General features: G+C 56.1%; 1 protein-coding gene across 2 annotated transcripts in view; it reads right to left on the bottom strand.

The window, feature by feature from the left end:
• LINGO1 (leucine rich repeat and Ig domain containing 1) overlaps positions 1-22,583 on the bottom strand; it is an 80,724-nt gene that overhangs the window by 11,810 nt on the left and 46,331 nt on the right. Inside the window, exon 1 of one of the 2 annotated variants that reach the window (XM_027123680.1) lies at positions 5,698-5,911. The exons of the other annotated variant lie outside the window; for it this stretch is intronic. Coding sequence (XP_026979481.1) covers positions 5,698-5,703 — 6 coding nt within the window. The 5' untranslated portion in view covers positions 5,704-5,911. Of the gene's footprint in view, positions 1-5,697; positions 5,912-22,583 lie in introns of those variants that run through there. 2 annotated transcript variants of the gene reach the window in all.

Genomic DNA, 22,583 nt, shown 5'->3' with positions numbered 1-22,583 from the left:
GCAAACTATAAATAAAAACACTTGCCCTTCTCTTGGCACTGACTGTTCAAAGCCCTCTCTGCTCAGCTGAATCTTGGCCATTCTCTTGCCAAAGCCCATTTTTTCCAACCTGGTATGTATACTACGCTCAGTATCAAGAGGTGATGAACCCCTCTGGTCAGACACATACAGGTGGTGTGTTCTGCTCAGGCACAACTGATGCCATCACCTGACTGTGCATTCACGAGAAGCCCAAACTTGGGACGGTCCTGGCATCTCTGCAAATCTCTAAGGTGTGTCCCAAGGCAGAGGGTATAAAGGGTCCAAGTGCACGCCCACAGGGTAGAACCAAAGAGCCATGTGCGGAGTCATAGAGGCCTATTCAGTTCAGTACGAGGAATCAAATAGAAGACCAGACGGCTCAGGATAGAAGATGTACCTTGGTAGATAATGAGTGAGCAGGCTGTCATGAGAGGTATGCAAGCAGAGACCGTGGATCAGGGACACTGCAGGAAGACTCCTCTGCTGGGTCCACACCTCAGCGGCCCCTCTTAGCTCTGAGATACTCCCATCTTGCACCCCAGTAAAGGGAGTTGACATGGCCAGCCCCCCAACTGCATCTGCAACCCTGTGCTGGGCCAGACAGAGGAAGCATGCTGGCCGGGCCCCCACCCGCTCCTGGAGCCACGAGCCGGTTCTCTGCAGAGGGAAGCAGAGGAGGTGGCAGAGAGATTAATTCCCTGAAATGGGAAAAAATAGAAAAACACACACACACCACACACCCTAATAACACGTAATAAGAGGTTGGATACAAGGAACAATGCCCTGGTAATGTCACCCTGGCGGCAATCAATTTGGGTGTCACATGAAATAGGCATAATTATTCCACCAGCCCCGTCGCTCATCGCTAACCAGCTCCAGGGGCCCAGGCCCGGGCGGGGAAAGCGCTGTAGCATCAATTGCTGGTGCTCCAGGCTGGCAGAGGGAGCCGCTCCAGATTAGCTTGCCAGCACCAGGTTTCTCAGCCCCTGAGGGTAGGCAGGGGCTTGAGGGCCTTGCAAATGCCCAGGAGCCACCTTGCTCAGCCATCCCTCACTTGCTCAGTGGGCAAGGGAGATCAGGGAGGACTCCCCAAGGAGGTGGGAAAGAAGGAGGAGCGAACATACGTATGTTCATCATCGTTCATTCCTCAGGTCACCACACTCTTAGCACTCACTAAGGCCAAGCCCCACACCAGGTGCCAGGGGTTTATCGGGGGCTGTGCATTATTAAAATAATGAAGCAAAGTCTCCTTCTACCTCCCAAGCTAGGGCCACCCCTGCCCATCCTGTGGGTGAACACAGAGCCACTAGGATTCCTTTGGCTCTAAGTGTGCAGGGACTTAAGCTCTCCTTGCTCCTCCTTCATTCCCACTTCATTGGGGAGAACTCCCTGACTGCTCTTGCCTATCCCTGACCCGCTTGCCCAGGGTTCATACAGACAGCACCTCAACACCTGGGGAAACTGAGGTGCAAAGGGAATGATTGCTTAGTGAGCACCCATTACACACTGGCTGCTGCTGCCTATCTCAACCCCCTTTCCATACACCAGAAACTGTGAATTTCAGATATGCAAATCAAGGCCGTAATATAAGATCATTTTACACTCATTCAATCATTAAAAGTCAAGATGTCTGAGCATACCGAGTGTAGGTGCGGGTGGGGAATACTGGGGATACTCATCTCCTGCTGGGGGAAGCATAAACGGTCCAACCAATTTGGAAAACACTGTGGCACATTTCCTAGTAAAGCTGAATATGAATATGACCTACGGCAATTCCGCTCCTAGCTGTGTGCCCCAGAGACGCTCTGCCTGTTGTCTTAGGGGAAGGGACAAGAAAGTTCACCGCAGCACTGTTTGTAAGAGTAAAAAGGGAAACAACTCACATGCCCATTAATAGAAGAATAAATACACTGTTTATGTTCAAACAACAGAACATTATGCATCAGTGAAAATGAATGAACTACATTTATCATTATTTGTAACAATATAGATGAAACTTAGGCATACGGTGTTGAAGAAAAAAGGCAAATTCCAGAGGACTGCACGGTTTCATGTTCCTTTTACAAAGTTCAAAACTAACTAAAACTGAACAATTTCTCTATATTAAAATGTGATTTTTAAAAGGCAAGGGAATACTAAATAGATAATTTAGGGTAGTGGCTGCCAAAGGATGGGGTGAGAAGAAACACATGGGAAGATGCATATCATTATTAAAGTGCTAGTGTTCAGCTTAGGGAGCAGGGTCATGGTGTTCATTATATTAGTAGTCGTAGTAGTAGTAATACTAACTACATTAATTAATTAACAGACCATGCCTGGATTGGTGAGCAAGAGTTGCAGACCAGAGCTCGGGAAGAAGGCATTCTAGACTGAGCCCCATGCTTGTAAGCTGGGGTCTTTGGGCAAGTTGTTCTACCTCTCTGGCTCTCAGTTTTCTCAGCTATAAAATCAAATCTCTGTACCACCTACAAGGCTAAGATTGAGAGCACATCACTGATACAAACTATGAGTAGCCAGCAGTTCTGCAGAGTTTACTGTGTACCAGGCACTGTTCTAACTGCCTTGCATACATGAACACACTTAGTCTTCATAATGGCCCTCTGTTATCCTCACTTTACGGATAAGGAGACTGAGGTCCAAAAGATTAAGTTACTTGCCCACAGTCACAGAGCTAGGCAGTGTGGAGCTGAGATTTGAACCCAGGCATCTGGCTCCAGGTACCACACTCAACAACCTCACTATAAAATGACACTAAAGGAACTGAACACAGGAGGAGGGAACTGTTGTCAGAACAGCTCTACTGGGTCCACAGAGCCCAAGGATATTCATTCATTCATTCATTCAACACATAAATGAAGGTCAGCATCCCTCAAATGCATTTGGAAATGAACTTGCCTTCCCACTGTCTTTCTACAAAATAACCGTCGCTGATTCTGGAATCCTGCTTTCTGTGTCTCTGCCAAATCTTTTACTGCCTCAAGAGATACCCAGTCTCTCTCTCTTCCTGGAGGACCCCTGACTGCCGCAGCCCCCAGGAGCAAATCCCATCCTTCTCTGAGTACCAGTGTGTGCTACTGAATACCCTGCCTTTGCTCTCCCCAACCCCTGCCTGGGGCATCCTTGACACCACCTACCTCTGTCCATCCATTGCAGGCTGAAGACACTGTGTTCCTTCCAGGTAGTTTTTGCTACCAGAATCAGATGCTCCCTGGTGCCTCCCAGCATCTTTCCTATCCCCAAGGCCAGGCAAGGGAGCCCAGGGGATGGGTCCAGGATTGCCCCGGGTGTTCAAGGCAATCCATGGGGGCCATGGGAGGGCCTAGCCCAGAGCAGAGCAGGCAGCTCAGCCAGCATGTGTAGAATAAATGCATGAATGAATTGGCTGGTACAATATTAGGTGCAAACCAGGCACCGTAGCTGCATGGAGGAGGAGGGTGAGTGACGTGGAGCAGTCAGGGAGGCTTCCTAGAGGAGTGGCCAGGAGAAGAGAAGACCTTCTGGGTAGGTCTTCTCACAGCTAGACCAAGAGACCCCCAGCCAGCAAGACCAAGGCTCTCACTCTGAAACCACCACCACCTACAGCCTCCCCTCCCTGGCCCTTCCCTAGTCCCACAGGACCCACTTCCTCATCCCTCCACCTGACACACTGCCTCATGCCTCCATGGGACCCTGTGCAAACCACTGCACTGCTTCATCTCTCAGCAGGAATGCATTTCTCCCACCCTCCGGACCCAATCATGATCCTCTCACCATTTGCTGTGGTGGCACGTGGAGAGCAGTACCAGATGAGCCATCGCTGGTACCAGGGATCCTGTCTGGCTTTATGCTGACCAACCCTCACAAGACTCTTTTTTCTTTTCTTTTTGATATCCCCCCGGAATTCTGGGTTTTAGAAAATAATATCTAGTATAGGAAAAATGGGTGCTCCAGGGCAGGGGATAGGGGAACTGATCCCTAGGAAGAAGACTACTGCAAGGGGTAGAGTGGTCTCTACAATGCCCTCAGCCCACAAGCCATGATACCTTAGCCTTGAGCACCCACCCATCCCCCCAAACCTGGCCCCTTGGATTCGGTACCCACTCTAACTCCAGGCACTGGGGAGCACTGCAGCCTTGACCAAGCCCTACCGAAGGCCCATCTCACACATAAACTGGCAGGGAGTGGGAAAAGGGGCAGAGACAAGAATACCACAGGGGGCCCGCCCTCGCCTTTGCTAAGCCTCCCTCCAGGAGGGGCAGCTGGGTGCTGTCGGGAGCCCCTATCTGGGTTCCGAGGACTTCTTGGCCTCTCCCTTCTGTCACCTAATCCCCTGTCTCCTGCCTCAGGCCATGGGGAGAAAGCAGGAAGGGCAGGCAAGCTGTCCCAGCAGACCAGGCGCTGGCATCTTCCCAGAGGTGTAAGGACTCTGAGCCCCTCCTGGCCCACACAAGGACAAAGGGTCTGGGAGCAGCTGACCCTCCCTTCCCTCACAGCACTCCTTGCTGGATGTGCGGAAGCCCCAGGCTCTCTGCCGCCTCAATGCCCCGGCTCATTGCTCCCTGGGCATGGGAGGCACTGGTGCTGGAGCCATTGGCATAACGACCAGCAGGGCTGAGCCAGAGCCGGAGCCGCGGGCCAGGTTGGACTGCGCACCCTCCAGCTGCCCAAGCCGAGCAGAGGAGGACGGAGGGAGGGCTGGGCTGGCAGGAAAGAGGCTTGCCCAGATGGTGCTGCCCCCACCTCAGGGCTTCCTGCACTCCCACCCCACCAGGGCAGAGCTGTTGCCATCCTCCCAGATGCCCCAACTCCCCCAGCCCGACCCCAGGACCTCTGAGAACAAAGAGGAGATGCCGATGCCGGCACAACCAGGGCTGGATGGAGCTGGGCTGGGACCCAGGGCAAGAGACAGGAGGGGACCGTCCACTGGGCCTGGCCCCACCCCTCCTCAAAGTGGGATCCACCTGGAGGTGCCTGGGAGAGCAGGAAGCCCACAGCCCACCTTGCAGAGGTGGGGGGCCGAGAAGGAGACCTCTTCTTCTCAGCCGGTTCCTACCTCCCACCAGCTCTGCTTCGGAATGAAAAGTGGGGCAGGGGGAAGTGAGAAGCCTGGGCTGAAGACGAAGGGGAGGGCCCCCAATGGTTCCTGGGTCCTCCTCCACCCCAACTCCCTCTCCTCCACTCTCCTAGCCCCTATTTCCCCTTTTCTCCCCCTCACTGGGCAGGAGCTGGAAAGGGGCTGCCCCTTGTTAGGCGAGTCAGGAGGCGCCCAGCCCCGTGCCTGCATCCACCGGCTTGGGGGTGCCTGGTGCAGGCTAGGGCTGCCTGGGGGTGTCTGGGGTCTATAGAGAGAGGCAACCACCCAGTGCTGAGCAGGGGGCTTACCCTTCAGGGTGACCAGTGCTCAGAATGGGAGGTGGGACAGAGGACGAGCAGGACTGTGACCCCTCCCCAGCTCAGGGGGTCCCAGCTAGACAACCTGGAATTTGTTGGGTGGGAGGGGCGGGAAAGAAGAAACCTTCATTTCTGAGGCTTCGCTGGGCGGGGGGGCGATCAGATCTGTGACCCCCAAAGCGGGTTTGGGTGACGCTGGGGTGCCCCACAGCCCCAAGATGGGCACAGTCCGGGCCGACGGCGGCCCCCAGGGGCGCTCGCCGTGGGGCTGCCCACTCGGGGCTGGGCCGCGGCCGCCGGGCTCACCTGCATTTCGGGCGCGCTGTCCGTCCGCTCCGCTCGGTCACCAATCGCATGTCTCCCCCGCCAGGGCCCCAGCCCCTGCCCAGCCCCTGCCCAGCCCCCTCCTTCGTCTCCTCCTCCTTGTCCGACACCTCCGCCCGGCAGTCCGCTCGCCCTCGCGGGGCTAGCCGTCCGTCTGTCTGCCCCACGCGGGCAGGAGCCAAGCCGGAGCCGGGGCCGGGGCAAGGGCCAGGGAGTGGGGAGGCGGGAGGCCGGGGCCCCGGCGGGCGGAGGGGCGGGTGCGCTCAGGACTGGCGACGCGGGCTCTACGAGCCTCGTTCTGTGCCCCGGGCCAGCCTGGAGCCGCCGCCGCCGCCGCCTCTGCCACTGGGGCCGGGGTCGAGGCCGGGCGCGCTCCGCAGCGGGGCCGGGGCCAGGGCTGAGGCCGGCGGGCAGCGGCCGCGCATGCTGCTCGGAGCCCCGCGTCGGGAGAGGAGCCGGAGCGGCGCGGGTGGGGACTCCGCGCGCTCCGGGGCCGGGGCCGGGACCGGGACCCGCCGCCGCCGCCTGTGCTGTCGCCGGCCGGCCGCCCGCTCCGGCTCCCGCGCCGACTCCCGCCCGGGCTCCGCGCTCTGCCGCGGCGCGGGGAGGGAGCGCGAGGAGCGAGCCAGGGAGGGAGGAGGGAGGGAGCGAGAGAGCGAGCGAGCTAGCGGCGGGAGCCGGGCGGGGGAGGAGAAGGCGCGGCCGCAAAACCGAGGGTGGGGGGGGGGGGAAGTAAGGTGGAGGACTCAGCTCCTTTCAGCGAAGGGGGCGGAGAGGGAGGAGCGCCCCAACCACCGCCCTGCACTGATGGGGCAGCGAAACTGACAAAGGGGAGCGGGCTAGGGGCGTGCCAGCCTTGCGCGGGGGCCGGAGCCTCTGAGCTCCAGCCCCGCACACGACCGCGCTCCTCCGAGTCCCAGGCCAGCGCGGCCGCGGGGAGTCCGGTCTGCGGTCCTCCCTGGGGCTGTGTGCCCACCCTCGCGTGTGGCCACTTGCGTGCACATGTGAGCGCGTGTGTTCACACGTGTTAACTGGGGTCATTGCACACTGCCATGTGGACCGACACACGCACGTGAACCGGCAAGGCTCCCCACCGACCAGGGTTGTTTGGAGGACGGCGTGGGAAGGGTGAGGCCTGGAGCCGCGGTCAAGCGCCTTGTCCCCTCTTCTCGGAATTGTCTGCGAATCCCTGGAGGGCCCACATCCTGGCGGCCTTGGAGCTTGGCAGGTAGAGAGGGAAGCTCCGGGGCACGCCGAAGAAGGCGCGCCAGCCCCGCGGCTCTACCCCAAGCGTGGTCTTGCGCCCTCTTTTGCAGCCTGGGTCCCCGCCCAGCCTGGCTTCCTGTCCAGCAGAGGGCAGCAGGCCGCTCTGGCCAGCTCTGGCCGCGGGCACTGCACCCAGAGACCAGCAGAGGGCAACGCAGAGCCTCCGGACTCGGCTCCCCAAGGGTCCAGGGGATCCTGAGTTGAGGCCATACTCAGATAGGCCCAAGGAATGGGACCTCTCCTCAGATCCACATCCTCCTTGACCTGCAGATACAGAGATTCGGCTGGTGGAGGTCTCTTGGCAAAGCCTGCAGAGTGGGCTACGACCCTTGGGACCTCACCTCCTTCCACTGTACACCCCCTTCCATCTCCTTGAAGCCAGATGCCCTTTAACACTAAGCTAGTTTGATTAGAATAACCATCAACGCTGACACCACCCAGCATGCCCGCCCCTTCTCCACTGTTGGGAGTGCATCACATGAGCACATTAGGGGTAGGGGTCCCGGCAGGCAGAAAAGGAAACTGAGGCTGGGGGGCACAGACGTGGGGGAGGAGACTTGCCCAAAGCCCTTCAGTCTCTGGGGAAGAAATGGGGAATCCTGCTCCCAGTGCCCTGACCCCCATGGAGCCTGTCTGACATTCACTGCAGTTACCTGGCTAGCATGGTGGGGCCGCCAGTTCCCTCCTCACCCCCGCCCCAGCACCATCTTACTTCTCCACTGTTCAGCCTCACATACAGCCCAAAGAGTCGCACAGACCTTCTGTTCTAGCTCGACAGAGTTTGCATACTTCTCAGTCTCACAGCCACACCACAGCTCTGAACAGTCATGCCTGGAGAACCATCTCCTGTCTCCTATGTCCATCCTCATCCTAGGCCTAGCTGGAGCCCCCTCCTAGTAAGTGAGGATGCTGTGCTGTGCACTCTACATTCATCCTCCAGCGACCCTGGGAGAAGGCACTGTTGCTCCCCCTGTGACAGAGAGAAGGAACGCCAGGCTCAGAGAGGTTCTGTGATTTCCCTGTGGTTAAACAGCTAGTAAAGCCTGGAAAGGGAATTTGAATCGCCTTCCAGGGCCAATTCCAGCAGGGGGCAGGCTTGGCAGAGGGACTTATAAAAGCTGGGAGGGGAAGAGAGAAGGCGACACAGGAGTCCCCTTCGCTTCAATAGCCCAGCGCAGGCGGTTCCCCGGCCCCTCAACCCTGTGCCGCCTGGACCCCCATCCCAGGCTGCCCAGCTCCCCCACCCCGGCTGTTTGTGAGTTACCCGTGAGCTCCCTCCCTCCCGCGCCGCCTCCTCCCACCAGCCAGACAGGAATAGACGCTCTCTCGCTCCTGCGTAAAGGCTCCGCCAGGCACCCGGCGGGCGAGCAGACCCGCTGCGGGGCGGCGGCGGGGGCGGGGGCTATTCCTGGTGCGGCGGCTGACGCAGACACTGCACGGCCACGGCGTATCTCCGCCCCCGACTCACCTGCTCCCTGCCTCAGTGATCTCGACGGAGAAATGGGGGAGAGCCCACTGCTCCCACCCCCAACCCCCAGATGCTGGCTGAGGAAGTTGGCGTCCTGAGGTGAGGTCTTCTGGGACCCACAATTGTCCCTCTGCACCTTGGAGGCAGCAGGGATGACCAAAGAGCTGTGTGTCTGGGAGAAATTGCCCCAGAGTCTTAGTTCTCCATGTGAACAGTATCCAAGCCATTTCCCCTTCCGTTTCTCTAAAAGAAATGACCCCTCCCAGCATTCCCTGTCTTATTTCACCAATGGGAACAATGGGGAAGGGAAGGCTTCGGGGAGGGAAGAATTTGGAGAAAAGGTCTTTTTGAGGGTCCAGCCTGGGCCTGGTGAGAGTGCAGGTCCCTGGCCTTGTCACCAGAGACCCCATGAAAGGGGGAGGGTGTCACTGGGGACAGGTATCTTTCCACTCCTGTCTGGCGGGGCGGTCCCCAACACAGCCCTCTCGGGGATCCCAGGGCCATGAAGAGTATGGAACATCAGAATGGCCCAGTCCAAGATTTCACTGGCACAACCTGGAGATCATAACCCTGGAGCTTCAGCTGAAGAATGTTCACCCACACCTCCAGGCCTTTATCCTTACTGGTCCACCTGCTCGGCCTGTCCTCTCCCTGGTTCCCACCTGTGCTTCAAGACCAAACTAAGACCATTTGCATCTATTCCTGTCTCTCCTCCTCAGGCTGAAATGCCCTTAGAGGCAAGGGCCCAGTCTCCTCCCTCTCTGTCCTCAGACTAGGAGCTCCCAAGAGCAGGCCTGAGACAGCATGTTCCTGGCTTCAGGGTGAAAACTCAGCAAGTCCCAGTGAAGCGGGAATTAGTGGCTGCAAGGAGTCAGTCTGCTACAGCCTGAGTGCTCACAACAAAGCAGAGAAGCTGGGAATGGGTTTGTCAGGGGACTGTGGAGGAGGGGCAGGACCCTCCAACATTCATTTGGCTCCTACTGTAAGCCAGGGTCTAAGCTATACTTTACATACTTCATCCCAATTCAAGATTGAGATTGCTATCTCCATTGTACAGATGAAAAAACTGAGGCTCTGGGAGGGCTGGTGACTTGCTCAAGTTTACTCTGTGAAAGAGGTAGAGCTGGGCTTAGAAGCTCTGTGTGTGTCTCGTATCAGAGCACAAGCCCTGCTCTCCCCCACTGTGGGAGACTGAGGAGGCAGGGCCTAGTCCCCTGTGGCACAGGAAGGAATGGGTGGCACACACAGGCCTGCATGCATGCCTGCTTTGTGCTGGTCCTGCCCGCTTGCATCCCAGCAGTTCTCAGGGTTTTACAGTGATGATTATTTCTGAAGGCACTTGAAATTAATGACAGCTCTAAAATGGCTGGGACAGTGGAGTCATTACTGAGACCTCTAATTAGCAAGAAAAACGGAGACCTGGAGCCAGGGAGGCAGGTGGGGGCTGGGCAAGTGGCCCTGGGCGTGGAGCAGGGCTGGGGAAGTGGGTTGGAGCTGGCATCCAGCTGGAGGTCTCTGTGGGGCAGGTGGAACCCATGTCCCACTTTATGCCACACATTTGATTCTGAGCACTCATTCATTTGCTGTGTCATCTTGGGGGGAGTCACTGCCCCCCCCCGGGTGAAAGTTTCCCCAGTTACACAGTAAGGAGTTGGCCTGGGGGGTCTCTAAGTTCAGGGTTCTATGGGGAGAATAGGATGAAGCCGCAAGAGGGGGCTCTTTGAAAGACCCTGAGTCCCTAGAAGGCTGAAGCCCAGAAGCTGGAGGTCCTATAGCCTCCGGGAGCCACTGAAGAAGCCCTGCATAGCTCTCACAGCCCTCCATGTTGGGGATGCTGAGGCTGCTGGTATAATAAAGTCCTAAAGACTCAGGCTGGAGTGAAGTGGATCAGGAAGTGGCAGAAAATCCATAGGTCAGAGCCCCGTGCTGGTGCAGCTATGGAGGGGGCAAGGGATGGGGGGACACCTGAGGGGGCCGGCAGGAAAGTCCCCTCTAGGAGGTAGGCCTGGAGCTGTGGCCAGGCTTAAGGCCTTCCTGCTCCCTCTGAAGTCCTTCCCTAAGAGCCAGAAGGGACTCAGGGACTCCAGGGTCCCACCTAGGCATGTTACAGAGGGTCTGCCTGAGGTACCTAAAAGGGAAAGGACTTACTCAAGGTCATTTGTCCAGGTGCACCCTAGCTCTTGGTCTGCCACATCCTTCATGGGGCAGCTGGCACAGGGAGGGGCGCCGGGGGTCAGCTGAAGGAGACCTATTTGCACCAGTGGCTGGCCCAGCTGGATGTGGAGATGTGCTGGTTGACATGGAGGGACACCCACTGTGGGTACAGGCTGAGGCCAAGACTCTAAGGGCAGGGGTGTGAAGAGCCCACCCTCACTTCCTTGGGGCATCCTCTTCCCTGGCAGCCCCCACTTCAGCCACGTCTTATTTATCATTAACAGCTTTAAGACCCTAGACCCACTTCCTTGAATCCTTTCACCCACTCCCCTTCCAACGCAGGGTGCTATGTGGCCCCCTCCCTCCAGAAGCCTGCTCGAAGCACCTCAGTCTCCTGCTCTTGAGCTGGCCTTTGCATCCTTGGGCACCTAAGCCTCAGTTTCCTCCTCTGTAAGATGGGAATATCAGTAGAACGCATTTCATGGGGCTGGTGTGAGGATCTCATGACAATGTACAGTCATCCCTCCAGGACTCCCCACAGACACCAAAATCCACAGATGCTCAAGTCCCTTAAAGTCGGCCCTCTGAATCTGTGGACGTGGAAACTGTGGATACGAAGGACCAAAATGTATATCTAGTACTTGATGCTGGGCCTGGCACACAGTAGGTGCTTGATAAACGTAGGTATTTTTATGGTTATTATACTTACTGTTATGGTTGCTCTCTGCCCTCTGACCCTGCAGCCCCTCCTCCGTAAAGACAGGGGTCTACCCTAAGCTGCCTTTCAGCATTCCCATCAGGAGAAGCCTGGACCAAGTTCTTCATTCTCTAAGAACCAGGAACACCCTGAAGGCAGGGACTGTTCTTGTGTCTCCTCCAGTTTCCTCAGAGAGCCCGAAGCCCAGATTCCAGACTCTGCTGTGTGCAAATTAAACTCAACTGAGATCCATTCATCAGGAAGGACCAATGGGCTCCTCTGGAGAAGGGAACCAGGGCATGGCGGGGCGGGGTGGGGTGAGCAGGGATACTCTTGAATCCCCAGCTCTCACCTCCCCTCATCCTGGGGGCCTCGATCACCCACGCCTCCACTGGAAATGTTCCAGCATCCGTGATGTTCACTTATCTAGAAGCAATGTAGGTAGCAGCCTCCACTACTTGGAATTGTACTGAGAACTGGGGGAGGCCAAAAGGCTCCTGGAGGACCCAAGGCAGAAGCCCGCAGAGAGATGAGGTCCCGGGGGTGGCCCCTACTCCGTGTGCTGAGCTTGGTGCCTGGTTGCTGCATCCACAATGGCTGAGAAGCAGGAAATTTGCCTGGGGCCAGTCAGTGAAGGGGCTCATCTGCCCTGCCCACCCTGAAGTCCCTCCAGGGGAATCACTGATGTTCCTGACCTTGAAGTTAGCTCTCCTTAAGAACACAGGGAAGCGTGCACGCCATTAAACACGCACACACGTGCGCGCGCACACACACACACACACACACACACACAATATCCAAATGATTAAATTGAGAGCAAAAACAAAACAGCAAATGTAAAAAGTAGTTTGTATAAAGGGACACTCCCTGGCTCCTTGGGAATCTGGACTCCAGGCTTGGCAGAGCGACTTCTCCCAAGAGTTTGGGCTCGGCTGTCCCCACAGATCACGTCAGGGGGAACTTGAGCTAATGTGTGTAAACAGACAGCACTATTAACAAATCCATTTATTAAGCACTTGTCTTGAGTTCTGTTGTGCAGGAGACTTGTTTATTAACTTGGAACCTGTTATTAACTTGAGCCAAAGGCAGCAAGGCAGCTTGGAAGACGTCCAGCCCTAGAGCCAAGCAGTCTTGAGTTCCAGTCCTGGCTTTGTCTCTAACCACTGCATGACACTGGGCAAGCCACTTCACCTCTCTGAGCCTCAGCTGCCCTGTGATAGGCAGCCCCGAAGATGGCCACAAATGGTCCCTGCCTTCTGGTATTTACCCTCCTTGTGTAATCTCCTCCCCTTGATTGTGGTCTGGACTAATTGACCCAATTCTAGTGAACAGAATATGGCAGAAGTGATGGGATATCACTTCTGAGATTAGGTTACAAAAAGACTGTGGCTTCCATCTTGGGCACCCTCTCTCCATCACTTGCTTATTCACTATGACAGAGGCCAGCTGCCATGTTATTAGCTGTCCTTTTGAGAAGCCTGAATGGAAAGGAACTGATGTCTCTAACCAACACTCCACGAGGGCCTGAGACCTGCCAATAGCCACACAAGCAAGCATGAAAGTAGACCCTCCCCAAGTCCAGCCGTGAGATGACTGATGCTCTGGTGGACGTCTTGATTGTATCCTCGTGAGACACCTTGAGCCAGAGGCACCCAACTAAGGCTCACCCAGATTCCTGACCTACAGAAACTGTGAGATAATAAATATTTGTTGTTTTAAGCCACTATGTTTTGGGATGATTTGTTATGCAGCAATAGATAACCAATACATGCTTCATCTGTAAAATGGGCATAAAAATTCCTTCCTCCCAGTATGGCTGGGGGCATTCAGAGAATGCAGGAAAAGTGCCTGCTGCCTGTCAGGGTGAGGAATGACACAGCAACTAGGTGGTTATCTGGTAAAGCTGAGGAGATGCACACTCTATGACCCAACAATATCCTCCTGGGTATACACCCTGGAGAAGCACGTCCACAGAAGACAAGCACAGGAATGTTCCCAGGGGTAGTGTTTATATTAGTGAAAAATTGGAAATGCCCTAAGTGCCCATCATGGGGAGAAGGCATAAACAGAATGTGGTATAACCATGCAGTGGAATACTACGCAGCGATGAAAATGGACAGGCTGGAGCCACACATGTCAGTGTGGGTTCTCTCACAAACACAAAGTTGAGGGAAAAAAACAAAGACGGTACCATTTATATAAGGTTTTAAAATAAGCCCCAAACTCTGTAAATTACGAATGGACATCTGCATATATAAGAAAAGCATACAAACATGCCTGAGATGATCAACTCTGATTCCAGGGGAGTGTTACCTCTGGGGACAGAGGAAGGGAGGGTGGTAGAGTTGGGCTTATCCTGAACCCCATACTCCAGAGTGTTTACCATGAGCATGCACAGTGGTTTTAAGTCACTCATTTAATACTTTCAACAACCCCATGGGGTCCATTCTATTATTCTCTCTTCTTACAGAGGGGTAAACTGAGGCACGGGATCTCCAGGGATATTTTCCTGGAGTGCAGTGGGAGGCCACGGCTTGGTTCCTCACTTTATTACTAACTTGGGGGAGGCCACATTACCACCCTGGTCTCGGTCTATTCTTCTGTAGCATGGGAGAGACTTGCCCCCCTTCTCCCTTTCCCCTTCCCCCTTCCTAGGTGTGGATTGAGATGCTGGGAAAGTCTTGATTAATCAATCTGGAATATTTGCAGAGGCCCCCCCCCATAAGCCAAGCCTGGGGCCAGCTACATAGTAGGGGAGACTAAAATCAAGGAGGTGTGGACAAGAGAAGGTGTGAATAAGATGGCTGATTCAACACAATGCAGTTCAGTTCAATTTTTTTTTTTGCGGTATGCGGGCCTCTCACTGTTGTGGCCTCTCCCGTTGCTGAGCACAGGCTCCAGACGCGCAGGCTCAGCGGCCATGGCTCACGGGCCCAGCTGCTCTGCGGCATGTGGGTTCTTCCCGGACCGGGGCATGAACCCGTGTCCCCTGCATTGGCAGGCGGACTCTCAACCACTGCGCCACCAGGGAAGCCCTCAGTTCAGTTTTGCATTGACTCAGTTCACAAACAATAGTTAAGGTGAAGGACTATTGCTTGAGCACCTACAACATGCTGGGCCCTGTATTAGGTGCTTTTTCTAAATTATCTCATGTAAGCCTCAACCACAACCCAGTAAGTAGGAACTGTTATTATCCCCACATAACCAATGAGGAAACAAAATCAGGGAGGGTGAGCAACTTCCCCAGGTGGCACAGCAGAGCTGAGATTGTCAGGATTTGTCCTCCCTCCACCCTGACCTGCCCTCTGTTTGGTGCTAGGGGCAGAGATGGAGGGCCCAGGCCTTGTTGCCCTCTGGGGATCCCAGCTCAGACCAGGAAGGTCTGGAGGAGTTGGGAGGAGAGAAAGATGTGTGTGGCTGGAGCAATCAGGTCAGGTTTCCTGGAGGAGGGGGAGGGGGAGGTGCTTCAGTGAGCTCATTAATGGTGAAGTAGATGGAAGCATTCATCCATCCCTTCTCCCATTCATACCCTCAACAAACATTCACTACAGCTTTCTCTGTGCCCCAAAGAGCCCATGGTCTCATGCACAAGACTCAGCGCAGCGTGATCTAGGCTGAGGCAAGGGAAGCGTGGGGGCTCGTGCACACACACAGCAGGCACTGGGCAGGCAGGATAGACAACCAGGAGCTGGTGATGGCTGAGCTGAAATCCAAAGGGTGAGTAGGAGTCAACCAGAAGACGGAAGGTGGGGGATGGTACTCCAAGCAAGGAAAACAGCAGGTGCAAAGGCCCTGGGACGGTGGGGAGAGACAGCAGACCCCAAGGAAGGCCAGCAATGACCAAGATGGTTCCAACTCAGCTGAGAAGCGGGTGTGGGGCTGAGGCTGCCACCATCTCTCTCCCAAGTAGGGAGAGTGTCTGCCTGCTGGGTTCTCTAACCAGCTGGGTTCCCACGCCAGCTCAGCCCTGTTGGGCAGGCAGGGCCCCTCTCCAGAAGGCTTAAGAGCAGGGGAGTTCGAACCATAACGGCGTATGTAATTATGTGCAAAAATGAAGGAGCGCTCCGTACTAACTGATAGTGGGAGAGAGTAAATATCGGCAGAGGCACCCGGCTGCATCTCCCCGTCCAGGCTGGCTGGGACCCAGGGCAGCCACCTGGCCACTAATACACCCATAAATTATTGAAGTTATAAAGAAGAAAGCAGGTATCGTGTGACACCCATAAACAGCTTGTTAGCTAAGACTAACGAAGGGGCAGCCCGCTGCTTGGCGTTGCGTGGGGTCCCCCCACACCCTCCCTGATTGCAGAGGGAGATGCATGTGGGTGGGTGTGGAGAGAGGCAGAGAGACTGGCTGGCCCCCTCCCTGCCCCCCTCCAACATCCTGACCCACTGTGGAGTCCGGTGGTGCTGGGAGAGAGAGGAGGTCCACAGACATAAAGAGCCCAAAACGGGCCATGAGTTCCCCATCACTGCAGCGTGCAAGCAGAGGCTGGACAAACCTGTCACAGAGGACAAGGAGCCAGAAAAACTCTGAGGCCTGCCCAGTCTGATGTGCTTAGGCCAACTGGGTGCTGGGAAAAACCGGATGCTGAGGCTAGACACACAGGGTGCACATCACAGGTAAGCCACCTGCCAGCTGTGTGACCTTGGCTAAGTCACCCACCCTCTGAGCCACTTTCCATCCATGCTACCTGGGTATAGCCATGCCTATCACGGAGGATTGTGGAGGGGGTCCTAGGAGCATATGTATGTGATACTCTGGGTGCACATAAGCCCTTGTGCATAGGACACTCCTCTACCTCCCACATCCACCCCCAATCTCACAGGGGGCTTCTAATTAGATCAGGCCTAATGAGGCTTCCCTCTGCCAGGCTCTGTTTACGCTTCATTTAAGCCTGAGTCTGGGACATTAGGAAGAAGGGGGCGGGCAGCCGAGGAGGGGGAAGGTGTCCAGCTGCCAGGTCTTGGCCCACCCCAGGCTCCACCTCACACAGGGCACCCTCACCCCAGGGGAAGAGAGGAAGAAGATGGAGGGGGTGCTCTAGAGCTAGAGCTGCCAACAGAGAGGCCTCAGGGGGAGTGGGGAGGGGTAGGAGTGATGGTTGGGAACGCTAGCATTTTGCCTCCTTGATGATGAAGAGCTTGAACCTCGCTGTCTCTCAGGCCGGGGGTCTGTAGTCTCTAAGATGCTTTCTTCCAGGAGGTGCAGCCAGGCAGCCTGATTGGGGCACTTGGGTGCCCATGGTGTGCTCAGCGGCCGAGGGCCACGCAAGACAAGAGGAGGGGACTAGGGAAGGTGCCCTGGGGACTAGGGAAGGTGCCCTGGAGAGGCAGCCAGATCGCCCTCCATAACCGGCCTGAGGCCACACAGGGAGCAGAAGGGGTGACAACTGGGCTTGGCTTCAGGCAACAGATGGGTTCCGCTCCCCAGTCCTGAAATACCCCCATGAGAGCGTTCGTTCTGTCAGTGGTTTCCTTCTTCCAGAAGAAAGAAGGGAATCCTGAGAGTTTCTATCAGCTATGCTTCGGGCTGGGCCTCTCCTCCAGGGGTCCTCTCTGTACCCCTTATCTTATCTTGTACAGGCTTGGTCTGTCCCACCGCAGCCTGTTTTGCAGATGCACAGAGAGGCATCATCGCTGCCCCAGGTCACACAGCAAGTCAGTGCTGATGCCTGAAGCTGGGGCCTCCTGCCTCTCCCCACACCTGTTGGACTCAGCCCTGGGAGGAAGTGGGAGACTCACACTGTCACACTGGGCGCTGGGCATTGTGCCGTGACTGTTGGGATGAGCGCACTCTGACAGCCACTGTGGTGTGGCATTCCCAGGAGCGCCCTTCCTGCCTAAGGACTCCCAGCCCTCAGCACCTGCCTATCTATCACCTGCCCAGCGGGGTGGGGGCAGCTGGGGTAGCTGCCTGCAGTGACAGCCAGGTGGCCCGGTCAGAGAGGGATGGAGGCATTTTGGAGGGACGGCTCTTGGGGCTGGGTGCTCACCTGGGACCTAAGGACATCTCCCCCCACCTCCAACCTGAGAGGGGACATCTTTTGCCCAAGATCATAAGTCAGATGTGGGGGGAGCTGGAACATATCTGTCTGGTTGCGAAGTCTGCACCAAACTAAACGGGGGGAGCATGTAGACGGTGCAGCGGTGTGGCCACTGGCTGGTGTGTACTGTGGGCCGCTCAGGTCAGCCCACAGACCCTCATGGCCCCGAGACCAGCATCAGCCCCTCCTTGACCCCTTGAGGGTCTGTCTCTCCCTCCATCTCTCTGGCTTACCCTCCTTCTCTCAAAGGGTCAGGGGAAAGAAAGGCAGGCCAGACCCCTGGGCCAGTGACAAGTGGATCTGACCAGGCCTCCTGGATGGTGCTGGGAGCTGAGGAGTGGAGAGCAGGAAGGCTGCCTGGGCTGGACCAGGTGGGAAAGCAGGGCTGTCCAGGGGGTCAGGGGAAACACAGGGCCCTGGTAGGACTGGGGGCTGAGGCAACCCTCAAAGGCGAGAAGGACCTTCTCTCCTCCCTTAGCTAGGTCAGCCCTTGATAAGGACTGCAGACCGTCAGCAATAGTCAGCCTACACAGAGGGAAGGAGAGGCTCATGGGGGAGTGTGGAGGGTGGGCACACAGGGAGGAAGGCCCAGGAGCCTCAGGTCTGCGGCACTCCCTCAGGGCCTCTTCTGGCTACGTGGGCCTGCACCTCCTTTCCTGCCATTCTTGAGTGTGCCGTCCCGCCAGGCATAGCCCCAGTGTCAGGGAGGGCCCATCCCAGGAGGGCCCACCCCAAGCTCAATGGTTTAGGGTTTCTACCTTGAGAGGAGCCACAGCTCTGGCCCAGAGGCAGCAAGTCAGAGGAAAATCTCAGGTAGGGATGTGGGAACCAGGGCATCCCTCCTGAGAGTCTGGTGCCACCCCCAGGCAGGACGCCTGGGATTTTTGCCCTCCTATCCTTTCTCCCTCTAGTATGGGACTGGGCAGGGGGATGATATATCTGCAAACAGGGAAATGGGTGGGTGTAATGAGTGGGAGAACGTTCTGGAACATGGAACCCTCTGGGCAGAGCACTTAGGCAAGTCCCTTAACCTGCTCCAAAGTGTCGTGAGGATTAAATGACATAATCTATTCGGGTCCCCGGGAACAGGGCCCAGCACATAGTCAGCCCTCAAGAGGGTGCACTGTCGTGACCATGAGTCTAGCTGGTGCAGGGATGTCTGCTTTGTGTGTGTATTCAGGTTGTTGTGTTATGGTTTTTTATGATAATGGTGTTGTATTGCAGATCTACTCTGTGTGTATCACTGTTAAACGTGATGTGTCCTCGCTGTTGTGTGTGTCAGGGTTAGGTGTCCTGAGCAGGACTTTTCTGCATCTCCCCCATTCTCTTAGCTCCATCAGTCCACAGACAGAAAACCCAAGCCCTCATTCAGGGCTTCCAGCTGTGTGGAGAGGAGCAGCAATTGTGGTCTATACCTGGAGGCCTTCCCTCTCTATCCCTTCTCTGCCCATGTTGTCCTAGAAGCCCACCTCCCACAACTGGCTGACCAGAGCCTGGAGGGCAGGTGGGTGAGGGAGGTACCCTGGTTCCAGGAGTCCCAAGGGCAGACCTGAGTATCTACCTGCTCCTTCTGGGCCTACCACCTACTTGTGGCATTTCTATAACCTGGAAAATGAGGTTGGCACTGATAGAAGTATGAGTGATACCAGGAGGGCAAGAAAGAACCTAGCACATGTGCCCCTGAGATGACAGGAAATGTGTCCCAAAGCAGGGTTGAGCCAGGGGCAGGCTGAGCCCTGGCTGACTTCTCACTGGTCACCCCTGAAGCTGATGGACACAGCATTGGGCTGGTTCCCTCACTCCCTTTAAGCAACACGTGCAGAGGGCGTTACTGTGCCCATTTCACAGACAAGAAAACTGAGGCTCAGAAAAGTGAGGTGACTTGTCCTAGTCAGTGGAGCCAGGACTAACAGCCAGGTCTGGCCCTGGTGATAGTCACAGAGGTTTGGGGGTGGAAGGAGGAACCCCAAATGGAAACTTCTCCGTGGGGCAAATGATGTGGCTCAGGCTGGCAGCCTGAGGTGCAAAGATCTGGAAGGCCCCAAATAATGGGGGCCCCCCACCCTGAACCAAAACATGGACTCATACACTCAGATGCAGTGTGCTCACACCACCTGCTGGGGTGCGAAAACCAGCCATAAATACCTGCATTGTCGTGGTGGCTCATCAGGCGAGTGGGAAGAGAGGTCTGGTGTGCCCTCAGGAAATTTCAGTGACTCACAGACTTGTGGACCCCCGCCTCCGCACACCCAGACGCTCCTCCCACATGCACACCCCCGAAACTGGCTTGTCTGGGAGCCTCCTTCCTCCCCCAAAGAGAGCGGGGTAGAGAAGACCACCCATCCACTCCTCGACTCAGGGGGCTGAGGGGTCTGGGAGGGAGGAGCCCTGGCCAGCCAGCTTGCAAAGACTCCATACATCCCAGCCCAGGAAGCAGGGGCCAGGGAGGGTCCCAGGGCACACAATGGGGTTGGGAGAATGGGGTGGAGCGGAGGGCTGAGCCCGAGGCCCACTCCTTCTCACTGTCTCTCTCCCCAGAGGCAGCCCAAGCAGAAGTGGAGAGGTGGAACCTATCACCACTCATTCCACCAGTGCCCAGCTCTCTCTCCATTCTTGAACTTGGCAGGGACAGCTTCACATTTAGTTAACACGCAGGAGGTGTGTGTTGGGGTGGAGGGGGTACCTGCACATCCCATGGCTAAAGATAAATTCCAGCTAATGTCTGAAGTGTAGGAAGCATCGTGAACAAATTCAGGCCCACAGCGTGTGCCCTCCCATCCCCAGGCAGGTTGTCCCCTAATGCAGGCAGGGCGGCTGCCTCAGACCCTCGCTCACTTTGTTACACACCTTCACTCACTGCACAGCTTACTGGTCCCCCTGGAGAGCGGGCTCCAGACCCCCATTAGAAAGGCTAGCGGGCTTTCCTTAAGCCATTAGTTAGCTCTGGGAACTGAAGAATAAAGAGAAGCAAAGTTAAACATCTTGCTGATAATTCTCCCCTTGGGGTGGACATTAGTCTGCCTTCCCAGTGGACGAGGAGACAGCCCAGGGTCATAGGATGCCCCAGAAGAGCCTCAGCTTGGCTGGTAGTCCAGGGTGAGTGCAGGGAATGAGCGAGTGCATGATGAGACCTCAGTTTCCCCCTCTACACATTGGGACTGCACTGTCTATCCTGCCTGCCTCCTGAAGGGGTCAGAGACACGAGAAGGGCCCTCTGCATGAGCCTGGTGGGGGTGTGATGGGGGCAGACACCCAGCCACTGAGGGGAAGGACACATCTATGGCCCCCATAGTCAGTAAAGGCCTCGATTGTTCCTGCCTGTGCTTTAGCTACATGTCAGGGAAGTGTGTGTGTGAATCAGGCCTGCAGCCCTGCAGGGACCCCACCCAAACACATGGCCCCCACCGCTACCCCACCACACCCCAGTGTGCGGGAGGACCCGGGCACGTACACGAAGCTCCCCGCTCCGGGCACACAGCCTGGCAAACTCTGGTTCTGTCCCCATACGGAGTCCTGCTTCCCAGAGCCCTGCTGTCATGGCAACCAAGAGAGCTGAGTCAGGGCAGGGATGGGGAAAGAGGAGTGGGCTGAGGGAACTGGGCTGCGGCTCACAGCCCACTTGAGAGGACCAAGTGCCCCTTCCCTCCTCTTTCTCTGTGCCCCCTATATAGGTCACAAATCTCTGAGCAGGTAGAGCCCAGGCAGGAACCTGGAGCTTCCCCCACCCCCAAGGAGACCAGAGCAGAGGCCGCCGGCCCTCTCTCCTGGGAACCGATGCGGAGAGGAAAAACCCACATTCAGGGCAAGGTTTGAGGGCCAACCCCTGGCCCAGACAGCTCCCCCTGCTGAGTCTGCTGTGATTCTGCTCCCATCTGCATCCCCGCTGCCTGAGGTTCCAGCATAAGCGATGTCCTCCTTGGAGCCTCTGAGGTAGGTGTCTCTGTCCTCAGGAGTACCCCAGGAAGGGCGGGGACTTTGACAGTCACAAATGACTGGGCTGGGATTAGCTGACAGTCAGGTAGGGTGTGCTCCTCTAAACTAGGCCCAGAAGAGAGGCAGGCCCCACCACAGATGGTAGGAAAAAATAGAAATGCCTGACGCTTCCGGAACGTTTACTCTGTGCCAGGTACCAGGGCCCTCCTGTAATCTAGGCATTAACTTATTTCATACTCTCAACAAGTCTATGAGGAAGGTGCTGTGAGCGTCCCCATTTTACAGGTGAGGAAACACAGGCACAGAAAAGCACAGTAACTTACACAAGGTCATAGAGAAGTAAGTGGCCCCCTGGGTACATTCCAGCTGTAGAGTGTGGAGGTCGGGGAAGGCTCTAAGCTGGTTGAGTGTGTGGTAGGGGACCTAGAATTCATTTGTCTAATTGCCTATTTTATACGTGCTAATGCTGAAGCTGGGAGGACAGTTTTTCTTGTAGCTTTCCTGGTGGGAGTCTAGGGATGGGCCAGTGCCCTGCTGAGAATCAAGGCCCCTGGAGGCTCCCAGACCAGGCCCTGCTATGGCCCCCATGCTGTCCTGCCCCTGACAGAAGGCACTAGGAAGCCAGAGATGAAAGGGTCCCAGTCCGTTTGCCAGAGCACAAGCCAGGGGATAGGTAGGCCCAGCTCACAGGAGGGTCTGACACAAGATGAGTAGTGATCAGAGCAGGAAAGGAGGAAAGATGAACCCCAGGGAAGGGAGGAAATCCCAGTGGCTTCCCTGGAGGAGGCAGTCTTTCAGGATTGGTAGGATCCTGACCTTCAGAGAGGGGCACAGACATTCTAGGAGGAAGGAACAGTAGGTATAAAGGTATGAAGGCTGGACAGAGTGGGGTCTGTACAAGGCCCATGGAGTGGCCACAACTGCCCAGCATGGGGTCAGAGTCAGAATACAGTCAGAGGCTGAGTGGAAGCCTGGGAATTCCTCTCCAAGGTCTCCCTCCCCAGCACTGAGGGCAGTGTTTTAACTCATTGCTGAGATGCAACCTTTTCTAAAAAGCCAAAATCCAAAGGGATCCAAGCCCCTCCCTGAAATTGACTAGGAAGACTCACAAAAACAATCCCAGTGTTAAAGATCACAGATGGTTTCTTTCACTAGAGCACATGCTGGGTCAATGGCAGCCTTGCTGAATGCTGTCCCAGGCAGCCTGAGAAAGGCCCTGGCAAAACCTTGCTCCCCTCTCTGCTGCTGTGCCCCATGCCCTCTCTTCCCTGTCTGCTTTGCCCACCCCTCTCTTCCCTCCCTC

The sequence above is a fragment of the Aethalodelphis obliquidens genome, unplaced genomic scaffold, assembly GCF_003676395.1.
Source record: "Aethalodelphis obliquidens isolate GAN/ISIS:26980383/991018 unplaced genomic scaffold, ASM367639v1 scaffold26, whole genome shotgun sequence".
Taxonomy (NCBI): domain Eukaryota; kingdom Metazoa; phylum Chordata; class Mammalia; order Artiodactyla; family Delphinidae; genus Aethalodelphis; species Aethalodelphis obliquidens.
The sequence above is the reverse complement of the archived record's forward strand: the minus strand, read 5'-3'. Positions and strand labels throughout refer to the sequence as shown.